General features: G+C 38.9%; 1 protein-coding gene and 1 long non-coding RNA gene across 5 annotated transcripts in view; one reads left to right on the top strand and one right to left on the bottom strand.

Annotated features, from left to right (window-relative positions):
• LOC147312712 (uncharacterized) overlaps positions 1 to 11,637 on the bottom strand; it is a 78,850-nt gene extending 67,213 nt beyond the window's left edge. For both annotated transcript variants that reach the window (XR_015125051.1, XR_015125050.1), the window contains exons 1-2: positions 11,170 to 11,637; positions 10,970 to 11,035 (exon numbers count right to left, since the gene is read on the bottom strand). This is a non-coding gene — a long non-coding RNA (uncharacterized LOC147312712). The remainder of the gene's footprint in view (positions 1 to 10,969; positions 11,036 to 11,169) is intronic.
• Positions 9,344 to 16,797, top strand: part of armc2 (armadillo repeat containing 2) — a 30,891-nt gene continuing 23,437 nt past the window's right edge. Inside the window, exons 1-5 of one of the 3 annotated variants that reach the window (XM_086264276.1) lie at positions 9,344 to 11,446; positions 12,593 to 12,807; positions 12,906 to 12,978; positions 13,315 to 13,486; positions 14,037 to 14,163. In XM_086264276.1, the coding sequence (XP_086120402.1) occupies positions 12,599 to 12,807; positions 12,906 to 12,978; positions 13,315 to 13,486; positions 14,037 to 14,163 (581 nt within the window). In that variant the 5' untranslated portion in view covers positions 9,344 to 11,446; positions 12,593 to 12,598. Of the gene's footprint in view, positions 11,447 to 12,588; positions 12,808 to 12,905; positions 12,979 to 13,314; positions 13,487 to 14,036; positions 14,164 to 16,797 lie in introns of all 3 variants that reach the window. The other 2 variants (XM_086264275.1, XM_086264277.1) reach the window with 2 other exon arrangements.

Raw genomic sequence — 16,797 nt, 5'->3', positions numbered from 1 at the left:
CCCATTCTAACATGAGGCTGCATGTGACTGCTTTATATGTGTGTGCAGTGGGTCATATGATACAACATACTAGCATAGTGCTCAACATTTCTTCATTAAAGGTCACTTTGTGAAATAATTACATTTAATCATGTTAAGGGCTTATGCATCATACTCTATATGTGGCCATGTCTTGCATCATCCTCCACTGACCCACATGAACCTCACAGATTGTGTGTTCATTACTCCAGATTAATAACTAGACTATGATAGTTTAGTGTGTGCCTGCGTGTGGATGTGATTAGTCGCGTCCTTTATTGGCAAACCTTTGCTGAATAATATGTCACAGTCGCTGTAAACCATACAAATGTCCCTAGCTCTAAAACCAAACAGGTTGATCTGTCTTCAGTGCTTTTATTAGCTGTTCAAAATGAGCTGTTTCAGTGACTGTAGGTTTAAATCCAGTCCTTGAGCTGAACAGTACACTCAGTTAATTTCATGGCATCTGAATGTGTGAGGTTTGAATGAGACATTTTGTCACTTCTAACCGAGCAGCAACCTCCGGTGTTGAAAAATTAACTTTAAAAAAACTGCAGTTCTTGGAGCCTACCCCAGCTATTATAGGGTACCTGGACAAGTTACCTGCCTATAGCAGGAACAGCTATTTAACCCAAAATGCATGTCATTGAGCTGTGGAGTACCTGGAGGAGAGAGCATGTAAATCACCTGACAAAAGAAGAAATCAAGGTACGGTAGTGGGTAGGTGCCAGTCAAGTAACTGGAAGCTTGCCTTTGAAATGCTGATGCCACTCATTCCTTTCAAGCATGCATGCAGTTTTACAAAGAAAACAGAATTAGTTGATAGCTTATGGTAGGCGTCTGCCTTTTTGAAAGGCGATAAGCAACAGCCGCAGAGCAGAAATGCTCTTCTAGTTCATTAAAACACAAATTCATCACATTAGAGAAAAGAAATTTCACCCCCTCCCCCATTGATTTTGCCTCTACATTAGTCTAAACTCTGTTCTCCAATCCAATCTGTTCTTTGATCACTGGATGGACAGTTTTTCACCCCGCCTTTGGGTTTAGTCATTCATAATGAGTATGACCAACCACACTGTCACATGTGGTCGGGCAGCACATAATACAGCAAATGTTTGGACCATAACCAAAAGCTTAAGCATTAATAACTTTGTAATTTTAAAAAAAAGCAACCCAGAGACAAGGAGTCACCGTGGCTTCTGGCTTCCAGTGCGGTTATTCATAATGACAGGTTAGGCCTGACAAAAGGATAAAACAAACAGAATACAGAGTTATAGATGACATAGGGTATCCGTGTACTCACGCACATCTATCTATTTATTTATCTATTCTGCACACATCAGTACACAACATTAGTTACACAGGAAAGTAAAAGCCATGTGCAGTTAATTAACTGGTCATCAGCACATGTAAGCACCTACAAAAGCATCTATAAAAGCAGGGCTTTTAATAGTTTGCTGGTCTAGAGCATTCAGGTGATTGTTATCAAGGAAGAAAGACATCAGCAGTGATCTTAGATAAGCATCTGCAGCTGGCCATCAATCTGGAAAAGGTTATATGGTCATTTCCAAACAACCTAAAGTTGATCAATTCCTAGTCTTCCCTAGAGTGGACGTCCAGCAAATTCACTCCAAGGTCAGACCGTGCAAAGCCCAAGAGCTACCATTCGGTTGCTACAGGCCTCAGTTAGTTAGCATGTTTAGCATGGTTGACTTTTCACCAAAATAGTTGTTGTAAGTTAAGTGTAAGTTAAGTGTATGCTGTAAACAAATGCTCACAAATCTCAATATCTCAATGTAGTGAAACAACATAGGCAAGAAGAGTGGGCCAAAATTTATCCACAATGACAGAGTATCATACAGAAAACCATGACTTCAATTGCTGCTGAAGGTGGTTCTACAAACTACTAAACCATGGGGTGTAGTCAGGTTTGACAATCAAATACTGGATTCTGTGTGATGTTTTAGATAATTTTAGATGCTGCTGTGGACCAGAGAAGTTTTACATTTATCCTGATATGTAAAACTTTAGAAATAAACAAGGTTGTACTGTCTTCTTATCGTGACTGTATCGCTCCTATTATACACTTTTTTGGTTATTGTTTTTTGGTTTTGTACTCTGATATCATCACCTTTATCACCTAATGTCTAGTTCTAAAATCTTAAATTGATATTAGTATATTTACATATGTGTGTTTAGTATTAACATAGAGAAAAAAAACGGGTTTTTTCGTCGTCAAAAATATTATGAGGCTGCAATGTATTCGATGGTACCTCGACAACAACAGCAAGGTTTTCCCTTTGAAACAGATCAAGCCGTCACATAGTCTAAACCAAGCTTGAAATCAAGCTTCTATCAATTGTAGAGTACAAGACTCACCATAAAGGTTACACTGAAATAAAAAGAAAAAATCTCACAAAACTCGTCTGTAACCAAACAAGATTATTTCACAGCAGTTTTGTGCACTCGTTCTGAAAAATCAATGTCATGCTGTACCATAACAATGATTAATATGGGGGTGAATCAGGTCAGCGTAGATCCTCACCCTCCCCCATCCAGCACAGAAATGTCAACCCACAATGTCAAGGGCAGTCTGTTTCACACGTCTGTATATCTTCTTTGACCTAAATGGAGGGTAGGAAAGACAGAGACACAGCCAGCGAGATAAAACTATTGTTTTCTGTGCATGTGCACAGGCGTGTATGAGTGTGCATAAATTTGGTCTTGCGTTAGTGTGTGTGCATGTGTGTGCTGGTGTGAATTATGGCCAGCACTCAACATTAAAACCACCAGGGAAAGCGTATATTGCTTCATTACTCCCCGTCTCCATTTTTCCCTGCCTTTGTGCACCCAGTTTCCTTAGTACGTTAAGTAATGGTTTTGATGGTGTGCTGGCCAGTGAGACAAAGAGAAGCTAATCTACCGTAAAGAATGAGCTTATTGAGAGGTGAAGTCAGCATCCACTGCGATACTTCTCACCCCGAAGGTTCCTGTTAGTCATTAAGAGAAATTAGACTTTAATACAAATCTACACAAACACATATAAAACAGATGCTGCCTGGTTTTCATCAGCGTATGGAAAAAGAGGGGATGCTTTGAAAACTGAACCTTAATTGCCTTCATTCTAAATCCATCTTACATCTCAAAAAATGTCCATCTTATGTCCATTTGTATTTTTGTCCTCATCATATGTATGGCAGCATGCACATGTGTTTGCGTGCCCACGTCCCTCTGTTTAAACTTGTGTGACTGTACAGTTCCCAGACTCTTCTCACCTGCGTAACATGTGTGTTTATAAGTTTGCGTGCAGGCTGTGCAGGAGGGGGGGGGGCTTCATGTACAGTAAAACTCGTGGCTTTGGACTCTAACTTGCATAACCACCATTGCATGAGAGCCTGCACATGCACATCTGTGCTTTGTTTATGTGTGTATTAAATGAATGCTGTTAAATATTGACTTTAATTAAGATATGCTTGCAACTCATTTTTCTCATCTTTAGGCAGCAGGGGAATCATGGAGGCAGAAAGAAGGAGGGTTTTACTGTAATACTAGAAGAAAGCCAGCTACGATGGTGTGGTTACTCACTAGCAGATGTATCACCCCCAGGAGGGACGGATGATCCTCATAATGGAGTAAAGAATCTGCGGGGGGGGGGGGTTTGACATACGAGGAGCTCTTCTTGATATATTGTGTGGCAGTTAATATGGTGAATGTTACTTTGGACCTCCATAAAATCTCCTGAAAAATGACATGCAATTGGAAAAGCATGTATTACTGGTGGGTTTCTTTTTCTTACTATTTTAGATTTTGTTTACTGTGTTTAGTAGATGTTTACTTTTAGTTTAAAAATGGGGTTTGGGGTCAACATGTGGTTTAGGAGGGAATGCTCAGTATGAGCAACTATATTTTTTCCAGTTTTATTTTCCACATTGGTCAGCCTTCTTGTGTCTATCTACAAGTGAAGCAGTAGGCAAAGGGGACGTTTTTCCACACTATAACCAAGAAAAAAAAAAGACAAACAATGTCAGTCACCCCTGTCTGTATGCAGCAATACACTTTCAAACATTCTTCTTTTTTGAGTTTTGACTCATCATTGCCCGCAAAACACTAATGTACCTCTTAGGTCTAAAATTTTCCCAAAGCTTTTTACAAATCCAGCTGTAAAGAACAAACAAACTGTTACATCCTGTAACAGTTCCCTTTCTTATTTTGTAAGTACTGTATGTACTGTCCTTTCCAAATAGGGTTCTTATTTTCGTTCTAAATGAAAGAGGAACAGATATGGCTTAAGTATAAAAATGTGGCACATTTGGGAAGATTCTTAAAAATCCAGATGAATCAAAGGCAAATGGCCAGGAATTAAAATTCATGATTGTAAGAAACAAACATTATCTTTAAGCTTTAGATAAGCAAAGAATGAAATGTTCTAAAGCTTGTTTTATTTCTGCAGTGGTTCAAGTCCCATAATTACAAGATCTTCCATTGCTTTTCTTTAAATTAATAATCTGACCTAAATGAAGGTAGTTAGAGACTGAAATGTGGCTCTTGGGCTTTTTTGGGGAGGTGGGGGTTAAATCCTCTGAGCATTACACAGTCTGACCTTGGGAGAAAAATGATTGTACGTTCAGTTCCATGAAAACAACTTTTTACATTTCTGTACTTGAAAAGGTGTGAAACCTTTTTATGACAGCATACAAGGAGAATATTTAATGAAAGTAACAAAATACAGAAGTGACCAAAAGCATATGTTAATAATACACTTTAGATATTATAGGCTGCACACGGTCAAGGGGTGGGCCAACACTTTTACATTATGCAACATACTGATGGTGCTTAATGAGTCATGAGTTGAATCATCACCAACTTGTAAATTCTGAACACATTTTATTTCTTTATCTGTGTAATTTTTACTTTTATTAGTTAACACAGCAAAACACATTGTTCAGTTTTTCATGTATTTTGAATCTGTGTTTTTTGGAGAGCTGTAATGTAAATGTATCGGGCTCTATAGGACGTAATAGTCAACACAAAAAGGTTCAGACATTTTTCGTAGAGTATGTCAGAGGAATATTTTTTCTTTTTCAAAAAATTATTAATTTAACACAACACAGTGGGCTATATACTGAAGTTAAAGGTTTTAAAAACTTATTATGTGTCACAGTAGTAAAATGATATTCAATAAGGGGTTTTTTTTTAGCTACTAATAAGGTCCAGAGTTTCTAGGACTAGGAATATAAGCCGACAAAAAAAAAGAGGATAACTAACACTTTGTTTCAATTTAAGGTACTCAAGCAACTTATAAGTGACAAAAGACAAGCACAAAAACAGCAGATCAGAAACTTTATAGGAATGGCAATGGAAATTTAAAAGCTGACACACCATTTCTTCTTTCCTTTACTCCTTATGAAAGAGCATAATTGCACCATCGGTTGTGTAACACAAATTAGCAAAAAGCCTTTCAAGTGAAAAGTTATTGTAGTACACATACAAAAAGACACACAAATATAAATTCAAAGATGTGACCCTGGTGAGCACACCAAAGACTGAAAAAGGACAGAATCTGCTAAAGACCGGAGCAGGCATGGATGGCCTTCACCAGCCTCAGCGGTGCTTGTTGTGAAAAGCCTATTGTAAGTGCCAAACTGACATCCTGATGCTCACTTTTTAAACTGATTTTTTTTTAATTCTTCTTTTTAAAACCCTAATCACAAGAGACGCAGCTAAAAAGAAAAAAAGAAGTCTGCCATGCTAGAATGAGTCAGTCACTGTGTGTGCATTTGAAAAATCTTCATGTGTGGTCAGATGGCCTTGTTGAAAAGCGCTGCGAGGACCGGTGCAGGGAAGGAACACGGTGAACCGTGGCGGCAGGTCAGCACTCAGCCGCATATCTATTCATAGAACAAGATATAAGCTTCATCAAGGTAGGGCAGAGCAGCCCGCATTTTGATTAGCATACTAAATGAGATGGATACGCCTCACTGGGATTTGTCAGGATGATGGTAATCTGAGGCGAAACAAAAACTAGTTCCTCTCGCCTTCAGATAACTCTACTCTTCAAAGGTAAACCTGCTCATATCAAGAGTTGGATGAGAAAATCAAAATCACTGGCTTATGTGTATGATAAATATGGATCTACATTCATGTGCATGCAGCACACAGCTTATCATGGCTTTGATACTTATTAAACAAATAAAAGAAAATGAGTGAAGTCTGGAAGAACCATTGCCATGCTAGTTTGCTATTAGCCTCATATTAACCTGACAGATTTTAGAGTGATAAATAGCCTATCATCTGATGCTAGTGGTGTGAAAGCTAGTAGGTGTGTTCACCATAATACCATCTGTCCTCCAAAAATATCTTGAGCATTCAAAACATCAGTATCCGGGTGAGGCTTGTTTATGCAGAATTCAAGAGCATGCGTGTGGGATATTTTATTTTCCATGCATACAAAAAGAGATGAGTGATAAGACAGCGGCTGTCTGCCCAGCATGTCTGCTTTATTTGAATGTCTGTGTACAGTGTCCTGACAGGCAGCAGGGATGCTTGGCTCTCTGCTCACTTCAGCTTCAGATGGAAAGTGCAGAAAGTCACCTCAGCCTCATGCACAAAAGTGCTGCTCCATTTAAAAATAAAATAAACAAATACATACAGTATATGCATCTAGACACAATTAAATGGCTACATATTTATTTAGAGTATGCTTTACTATAAAAAAAAATTAAAAAGACTGATCAAGTAATATAAAATAAAATATTCCTTTCTTTATATTTCTTTAAAATGTGCAAAAAAATACACCTTCTTGAAATAACCTGCTTTATCACAGATCTTATGACTGGGCATAAGATGGACAAAATGATGAACCTTTAATCTTTTACTGGCAATTGTGCTCAAAAGTCAAGAATGTCAGAGCATAATTACGTCTGTCAGCAACAAAGAAGCTGCTGACTACGAACAAAACCTAAGAATAACTCACTGCTGATTTTTGTCATATTAATGGCAACCTGCTGCCTCATAAAAGCATTAGTCAGATGGATACTTGATGAATACTGAAAAGCTGACTCAAAAGTTATAAGAAGGGCAGATATTAAAAAAGAAAGAATGGTGTAAGTTAGATAGTGAGCAATTCTGGCTGCTTGAGCTTGGGACAATAGACAGTATAAAAGCTGGACGTAGCCACCATGACGCCACTTAGTGGTTGATAAAGTCCGGTTTTGAACGGTTGAGCTAAACGTTTTCACAGTGGCCATCCTAGTGATATGAGGTGCAAGGCGTGGCTCTGGCTGTGTGCTCATTGGCTATTCATCAGTTTGTCATACGCATAACCTAGATAATAGTCCCTTTTTTACTCAAATACTGGCCACAAGTTATAAAAAAAAACTTGACCTGAAACTGCAGTTAACCCCATAAAGTTGCCATGAAAGTGTTTACTGAGGTCATTGCGCAAGGGAGCCAAAAGGCTACCACACAATCACAAGTCAACGACAAGTATCGCCTCCTGCTGGCCATTAAAAAGGATTCGGGTTTAAAGCACTTGTTGGTTGGCTTTACTTATCCAATGCAATGTCTCCAGTTCAACATAGAAGCAATGCACCTGAGGTAACTGCTGTTGGGAAGCAAGAATAGCACAGTCACAGAGTGCTTATTTTACTCTGAAACATTTAGGGTGGAAAACAAACCAAGGCAATCGGAACCTTACCTTTTTTTGGTTTATAAAAATGTTTTTATACCCAGAATATACAATATACAATTTACTTTTTTTTTATTTATAAGCATGTTTAAAAAGATCTGGCACTGACCAAACTACAGCTAGAAGAAAATGAATAATACAACACAGTCTGATTTAAATGTCAAAGAATGAAAATGGGTTTTCAAGTAGGTTTTTAAAAAGTAGTGTGAGTGAGGTCATAATGTGAAAGGGATTTTACAATCACTAAATTTAAAATCTTTGATTCAAGGTGTTTAACAAAAGCTTTAGATATTAGAAGAAGCTTAATCAGGCCTACTTGTTCTTGAGTGTAACCAGTGGTTTGCACCTTGTTGTAAGCACTCTGTGTTTCCATTCATGAAGGAGGCTCTTGACTTTGACAGTAATATGCCTAAACTCTCCAAAGTGTTCTTGACTTGCTTAGATCTTGTTTTTGTTTTAAGTTGTCTTAACCACGGAAATAATTCTGTCATCATCCACTCTAGTTGTCTTATGGCCTTTTAATGTTGCTAATCTGGTTAGTGCATTTACTCCTTTAAAGAAGGTATCAGATTTTTGATCGCCTTCCTTAAACTGACATCTCGTTGGAACTCATACTAAAAATTCCAGTGAAAAGCTACTACATGCAAGTTCAACACTTCACATTGAATAACAACTGAACAGGCCTCACCTGGCTATGAAATTGCTTGAGGCTCTGAAAAAAGGGAAACTATGTATAAAAATGGGGGTAATTTCTGTGTAGTTAAAGCAATACTTTTGTTATCCCCAAGTCTGCACTTTAATCACATCCTGACAGTTTAATTTAAAAACCACTGTGGTGGTGTACAGAGGAAAGACCACAAAATAAGTCAATGCCCAAACAAGATATCAGATAGTTTAGAAAAAAAATATGAAGAAGAAAAAAAAACTATTAGAATTAAATATGTGAAAAGAAAGTATGAAGAGAGCTGAATGAATGGCAGCTTGAAGAAGCTCCTGTCCTAAGAGCTAAGTGTTTTCTGTCAGTCTAAGCTCCTGGACAGAGACGGAGCTGGTTGCCAAGGAGACACGCCACTTTCAAGCAGGACGACAGCTCTCACAAATCAGCCCATTCATTCCTGACGTGAGCGGCACCGATAACAGTGACGTGGGTGTACTATGAGCTCGTTTGCACTGTGTAGGGACTGTGTTGATCCTGCTGAGGGGAGCTTCTTAGTCCCGCCCTGCGTTCTTCTCTCCTGGCAACACTCTTGATCTGGCTCCACAGGTTATCTCAGACATATACACTCCGAATATTATAGAGTCCACTGCTTAGCATGTTTGCACCAACTGTCCTGGCAGCATGTTCACCCCCTCCCTTAGTGACAATGAAATCACAGAGACCATCTTCTTCCTCCCATTGGCTGGCAGGCTCCTTGGTGATGCCCTGTGATTGGGCATGCACAGCATGCACTCCTGGCCAATCGTTTTCACTGTATCCAAGAGACTGAAGCATGTAAGGCTATTTAAATCCAACCAGGGACTCACAAGATTGTTCAGATGTATATTTCACTGTGTAAAAAATAAAAAGCCAGGGGGAAAAGGTTTACGAGTGGATGAATGTGAAAATCCAGACAGTTCTGATTGGTGTTTAAAGTGGTCAGCCCATCTTAGACAGGTTAAAGAGAACCAGAGCGAAGCGCGAGTTGAATGAATGAACTTCGGCACCATGTACTCCTCCTGAACTCTGAATTTTCCTATGAATATTGATCAAATCCTTCTTCCACTCTGCTTCATTTGCAGTAAATGAAGCTTGGAGAGAGTGTGGGGATAGCTTGGCTAACTCGAATGGACTGAGGGAGTAAAGGCTGGAGGTCGCTTTCCCATGTACAACTCCAGTATGTGTCAGGAGGACAGCCAGTTATTGGTCTTTTATGGTGTGTTCAGGGACCAACATTAAAGACCAACTTGCAGTGGACCACAAGTGTGAGTGAAACTCTTGCTGATGAACGCCACGTAAGTATGCGGCCATTTTAGGTCCTCCCATTTTTTATTTATTTATTTTCTGAAACGTCACGCTTTGTGTAACTACAAAATGGTGGAGGACTCTGACAATCTCGTTGACAGTAAAAACGAATCAAACTTAGCCAGAAGTGAATATTTTAACTTTTTTACATTGCAGAAGAAAATAATTTGTGGATATTGCTAATATATGATTGTTATTTATTCTATAATGAGCCAATGTTTTTTGTTTCTGTGTGTTTTTAAGCATTTTTTCTGGGATCAAACTTTGTAATGTTCAATAAAACTGAAATGAAGTTTTCTTTACACCACAAACTGTTCCTATTTAGTGTATACTGCTGTCAATCTGTGTCGCTGAGAGCAATAGGCTGAGAGAACAAGACATCTGGCTTACAGGATTATAGATGACCTGTGTGGCTTTTACACGAGTGAGAGGGGGAACTAAAACTATAACCACTGGCCTCTACTACAGCTCAGCCACAAAAACAGAAGAACTACAGACATCGGAGGTACCCAAATAGTGATCAGATAACCAAATAAACTATTATTAGCAGAAATTAGCATAACAGTTTATGCACTGTTGGTTGGAACTGCTATGCTTCACTTTGTGAAATCTTCTTTAGAGTGCAGCACCGATGACTTCTATTCTGTGCTGATTTGTAACAATTGCCAGCTTTATGAAATTATGGATACACAAAAAACAAATGTAGCAGAATTGTAGAAGCAGCTGAGATTCAGCTACCTGTAAGACATTTGTATAGTAATATGCAGTCATATGCTGCCATATGAAGAAATGCTGTGGGCTTTGGATATGTGATCGGTGTGTGATATGGTTTTAAAAATCTGTTTTCCTAATCAGTGTTTATATAGATTGGAATATCGGATAAGTTATAAATGCATAAATCAATATTTTTTAATGTAGTTAAATGGGAAAAAAAGAACAATGGTTATACATTTTTCAACACAAAGTGTCTGTCATCTTAGAGGCCTTTTATCTCGGAATTAAAAAGGACTGAAAATGCTCTTGATAGCAGAATAGGTTAAAAATAACACTAATAGCAAATGCTATTAAGAATACTAAGCAATACTGATACTCTTTTCATTCAAATGGCCAAACCATTTTTTTAAAAGTGTAAGCGTTCTATTGTAGTTAAATAGTGTGGTTTATGTCCATCAGTATCTTGCTATATTAGTCAGTTCCCATTTGTGTGCCTCTGCATATTAATGTCCTCATTGTAGCAACTAAAATAAAGTGAAAATACATACAAGAATGTACAGGTCTTCGATCCAGGGCCAGAGCTGGCATCCACACAGCTTTCCCAGCTGCAACACCTGCATAAATAAAATACTTTTGATTGTTTTCAAGTTTCCTCGGTCATTAGTTAATTCACTGTACTTATCAGTCCAATTATTGGCACGTGTTAAGTTAGGAAAACTTGTAACAACTGATGTATATATGTCCTCACATTTCTGAGTGAAACTCGCGTTTGCTTCAGTTTCCTTCCTAACATGCGCAGGCGCGTCACCGTGTCGCGAGGGAGAGAGAGAGAGAGAAGAGAGAGGGGGGCACTCACTGGAGCTCGTGCACGTGATACCGTCAGGCTAGCTTGTTGTCAAAAACGAGAACAGTTTTAGCAAGTTTCAGGTATCGCTGCCTTTTTCTTTTGGCCGTGAAATCCCACTTTAAGGGCTCGACTGCTGCTTCCCCACTGTTACCCCTAGAGGACCTTAAAGGGGCGAACGGTAAGTGCTCCAGCTTTCTTCAATAACCGTTTAATTAATGTTCAGGCTTTCATTCATAATAAATAACTCGGTTTTCCTGCTCTCACAGGGATAAATAAGCAGTTTAGTATTCTTTGGTGAATGCTTAGCTTATTATCTTTCCAGGGTTTGTTGTTCAAGCTACCATAGCGGCACTTTGTCGCCATGGAGACGGAGCGTGAACGCGCAGAGGAACTTCCAGCTCAGGGCTTGTCTTTAGGTTCAGGGAAAGGTTATCTTAAAGTTAATTACTTATAATTTATTTGTAAATATATTTATATATATAGTCTTCCACAGAAAACTAAACAAAACCAAAAACTCTACTTTAGTACTTTCCTGGTTCCATCTGAACTTCTGATAGCAGCTTTGTCTGCTATTAGGCTTCTTCAGTATACTCTTAAGGTATGTCTTACAGATTACTTACCTTTAATCCTGTGGTTTACAATTACTTCATCAAATTTCACTTTAGATTGCAGGTTTTTGTTCTGTTGTTTGCAATTCATCTGATAGTTCTAGCTACTAGGTGTGTACAGTTAAAGATTGGACACACAAAATGAATAGTCTAATAAAATATGATGAAGCGTTAATGATAATTTAGTTAAAGCTGATCATTTAGCTGAGCAGAAACAATTAGTGTGAATTTTGTAATTTAACAACAATTATAGTTTAGCTAATTAGGTGGCTTAAAATTAGTTCCTCTTAAGTTTTTCTTTTCTCCATTTAGTTTTTTTTATGTATAAGTGAAAGTGTTTCAGTTTATCAGCATGGGCCAGTTTTCATGGGAATCATTGATTTTATTCTGATGTTTTTATTAATTCACCAATTAACCGATTCATTTATAAAATAACAGGGAGCTTAATTTATAATAACAATAATCCAGTAAGGAGGATCCTTGTGCTGTGGTAATTACTGCTTTTGCTGTTGATGCTTTACATTTTGTCTCCATACTTTTACTGAAGTGAGACTGAATACAGGCCTTTAGGGTGATTTTGCATTGCTTCTTTTACACCTACTGTTCATTTTAAGGTAACATGTACCTCTGTGTATCCATTAGTGATACACCCTATATCTATACATATAATGACATTATTTAATCATCAGTGGACTTTCTTGACACATGTCAGTTAGGCCTATATGGCCTCTACAGAGACGAAACATGAGATCTGCAGCCCCTTGATGCCCCGGCGCAACGCTTTGAGGAAAACGTGTGCAGAGATAGTAAATGAGGTCAGACAGTCCCTACGAGTTCAGTCCACTCACCGGCCATTTACTCCCAGAGATGGACATAGACAACTTTTTGGGAGCGCATCTATTCGTGACAACAGACCACCTTCTGCTTTTAGGTTAGTCAGAAATGGCACTTCTGTGAAGATCTAAAATAAACTGTGGTTCCGATGAAAGTAATCATTTGTTTTTGTTGGGGTCTTTTTTTACTCTGTAGCCTTCATGCTCAAAGTTTTGATGCTTCAGACTCCAGGCCAGGTTCAGGGACTCGCCTCTCTCCTTTGGATCATGTATGTTCTTATCACACATAAACACACAATATGCATTGTAGTCTAAGCAGGAAGGTTATCCCAGAATAAGGGTCAGTTTTCAGTATGTACGCTTCTAATCTTCAGTGGATAAATAAACTTGTAAAGCAAAGCAATAAATTGGATAATAGGCCAGTACACCTCTGTGCACCAGCTAAATATGCTAAATATGCTAATTAAATAGCATTTAAGTTTTAAAAAACAAATGCAAAGGAAGCAATAAATGCAATGAAATTTCTCTGCTTATAAAAGTGCTGATGTCTCAAGTGAATTTTTCCTCTGGCTAATACTCAGCACTTGATGTTTGTGCTTTGCCAGAAGCCAAAGTTTTCAGTCCCCTGTGATGCTGACAATCCATTCAAAGCCTTACCCAAACCTCCTACTAGCCCAGTGAAACCGCGTAGGGGGCTGGCAGGGGCAGGAGTACGAGCACGCCTCCTCAGACCTGGATCTCTCACCAGGTTACCGCCTTTAGAAGGACACCGAAATGGTAAAGAAGAGGGGAAAAGATGTTAATGAAGCTCAACTTACGGTACAAGAGATCGCAGTAAAAAAAAAAAAGCACCCTTACTGTGCTTACTATGAAATGCTAGTAACCCGGTTTATTAGGAACTGTTTAATATGTACAAGATAAATAGAAAAACAACAACAACAACACATCATTCATTTTCTTCCGTGTCCTGCATAGACACGAGTGCTGAAGCAGTTTTCTGAAAGGGGAATGAATGGAGCCATTCACATGCTGACATTTTACCTGATTTACATTCTCTGTGGTGGGGCTTGGTAAAAAGCATAATATACGCCTGCTGTTTTGAGTGGAAAATGACTACTCACTCTCAAACCTTTCCGTACAAACCTGCTCAGCTATTTAGAGCAGTAAAACAGATAATGGAGAGTGACTAAGCCCTTTATCTGTATACATTTACTGTATATGTGCACTGTGTTAATGTGTATGAATAGGGACTTGTACTTTTACCTAATGAAGGAAATAGAAACATTGCTATAATTAACTTCTTGCCACATCTTCTCCACGTGTTCAGTGAAAGAGCCACTGAATGCAGGCCCAGGACAAAAGCAGCTGTCAGCTAAGCAACTTTCCAGTACAGACCACACCGCAGGTTACAGTGGTCCTGTCAAACCCGGCCCTCACACAACAGCAAGTGAAAGGTACGCTTTCTGTTCTTCTGTTTCACTTGGAAGAAACATTATGTCCTTCGCTCTCCACCCTTCCACCCTCCCAATCTTTAACAGTAATGACAGTTCGACAATGAGTTTAAGATTTATTGACATGCAAGGGTGCAGGGGTAGCCATTACTACACTGAGCTGATTGGGCCTCCCTTTTTTTGCTTTTTGTCAAATCCTTCTCCCTCTCCTCCTTGCTTTGTTTCCTCTCTTCCTTATATTGTCTTTGGGTTGTGGTTCATAAGTAAACCAGACTACTGGGCAGAGGATCAAAGCAGCAAATACGTCAGTAAAGCTGATATGAGTATAGTTGTTTATTTTGTACCTAAATGTCCATCCCTGTAACTGTCAGTACATGTCTTTTAAATTCTACAAGGACTAACTTTATCAGTATTTTTATTTTGCTGTAGGATTTTTTGTATTTTACTTTTTTAAAAATTGTGATCTCTTGGAGAATACTTCTTCTGTTTGCAGAAAAATGTAAATGAGGCAATAAGTCAAAAGTCGGGACTATTACTTTTAAACTTGTCGTGAACTTAGTCCGAAGTAAAAGGATTTTAAAACGTCTACTTGACCCACGGCCAACCATTGTTCATATGTTCAACTGTAGCCGAATAGCTGAAGTCAGTTAGACCAGCAGTGGGGTCACTAACAAATAGATAGAATGAATTCTTTAACTTCAGGCACGCGACCCCTTTTAAACCCTCATATACATCACTGTACACCATATCTTGGTCGAGTTGAGCTTCTTCTTCCCATCGAAACTGTCTCTATCTGTCATTACTAGCAAATGTCAGCTTTTACATTTCCATAGTGCACAGAGGCTAAAAGCTCTGCTTTTTTTTGCCGACCTCATCAGCTGTGTGTCAGCACGAGGGGCATAACTCTGACCGTGAGGTCGGGGGCTGTCGTTACAATCCATTTGCCTATCGATTGGGTGGGGCAGTTGAAGGGGGGTGAGCAGACCATAAAACACTTTTGCAGGAAATCTGGGCCATGGCCTCAAGCTCAACCTCCTACCTAATACCAAGTTAACATGCTATGTTTGTATAACTTGTTGCTGACAAAGAGAAGTCCCAAGTGAGAAAACCGGGGTCATGTTATTATTACACAAAATGGGCTTGAAGACTTCCCCTTTTTGATTCTTTCTAGGTCAGAGTTTTTAAACCACAGTTCTTTAGTGTTGCAAGAAACTACATAAAAGAGACATTAGACAGAGGAGAACAATGAAAAATCACATAGAGCCAAGGCAGAAGCACACTGCAAGTGGAAATGGACGCAGCTGGACAGATTAATATGATGAGTTGGATGAGATATAAAGATAGGGGAGATTAGACATCCACTAGGTTCTTTTTCTCCAATAAGCCAGAGCTCTATAGCTCCAAATGGCTCTCTATTAGATTTGGGTGCCCATCTGGGCAAGACTGGCAGCAGCATGTATTGTGACTGCAGTGCACTGGCCAGGCCTAAGACAGGGATGAGGTCATGTCTCCGAGAATGCCGAATCACACAAAGAGGCCTTATTATCGGGCTCTTAATCCTATCATACAGAGCTAAAGCCCCCTGACATTCACTGTAGCATACCCTAGCCAGCACTCCCTACTCCATATGCCCCATGTGCCAGATTTTAACATTCATCAAATTACCAAGGTGAGTGTGCTATATTATAATGCCCCAAAACTGTATATTAATCAAAGAGCATCAAACAAGTTTCTTCTGAGGATTCTTCATTGAAATGAGAAGATAATAGCTGCCAAATCTCATATCTGTCACTTGTATGTAAAAGTTCAAAGAAATAACAAATCCTGAGAGTTAGCCTGTGATATTACAGAAGCTTCAGTCCTTGTCTTTGTCTTCTACAGGAGTGGTTACACCTTTCAATGTTTTTAAAGCTATTCCCTCTTTACATATTTGTGTGCTTTTTGCAGTAAATCTTTACAGTTACAGAAAGTCATTAAGGATTAATTGGTCATAAGAAACGGCACCTGTCATGTAATATAGAATATACTGGAGCACTGAGTCATTATCTTTGAGTGTGGGTGGAACAGTGCAGAGTTTAAATGCAGACACTCAGATCAGAGTGACATGCAAGGGCGAGCCACAACACATAACACAGCATGACACTTGGGCGTGTTTTTGGGAGCACATTACGGTTATTGCAGAACAAATTGTAAGGTTTTGGAGACGGCTCGCAGTGACAAATCATGAACACCTTTAACCAGACTGCCCACAAAGCTGAGATCTTAGTTCCTGTCTGTTGGGGATTGCAGTTGTGCATCCTGCAAAGCAGCACACCTCTAGACAAACAAACAAAATTAAAATTAAAAAGTGGCCACACAGAAACTTTCGGATACACACATATCTGCATGGGTGCAAATGTACATGCACAGACACACAAATACAGTGAAGCAGCGGAGCCTATACACGTTTCAATCACTGTTGCAACAGTGACACCCAGTGCTTGTTGACGAAAATAGACCTTACGTTTTGTTCACAGGGTGTAAAATCAGCAAAACATAAATAAATAATAATAATAAATATATTTTATTTTTTAAGAGCCAGAGCCCCTAGTGCCTCTTCATTTTAACTCTTATTTGTGTATTTTCCTAAACCCCATA

This window comes from Aulonocara sp. 'chitande type north' Nkhata Bay, linkage group LG15 (genome assembly GCF_057382095.1).
Source record: "Aulonocara sp. 'chitande type north' Nkhata Bay isolate Kocher_YH1m ecotype deep benthic linkage group LG15, A_spYH_male_GT1.1, whole genome shotgun sequence".
NCBI classification, from domain to species: Eukaryota; Metazoa; Chordata; class Actinopteri; order Cichliformes; family Cichlidae; genus Aulonocara; species Aulonocara sp. 'chitande type north' Nkhata Bay.
Note: the sequence above shows the minus strand (reverse complement) of the source record. Positions and strands in the feature narration are given on the sequence as shown.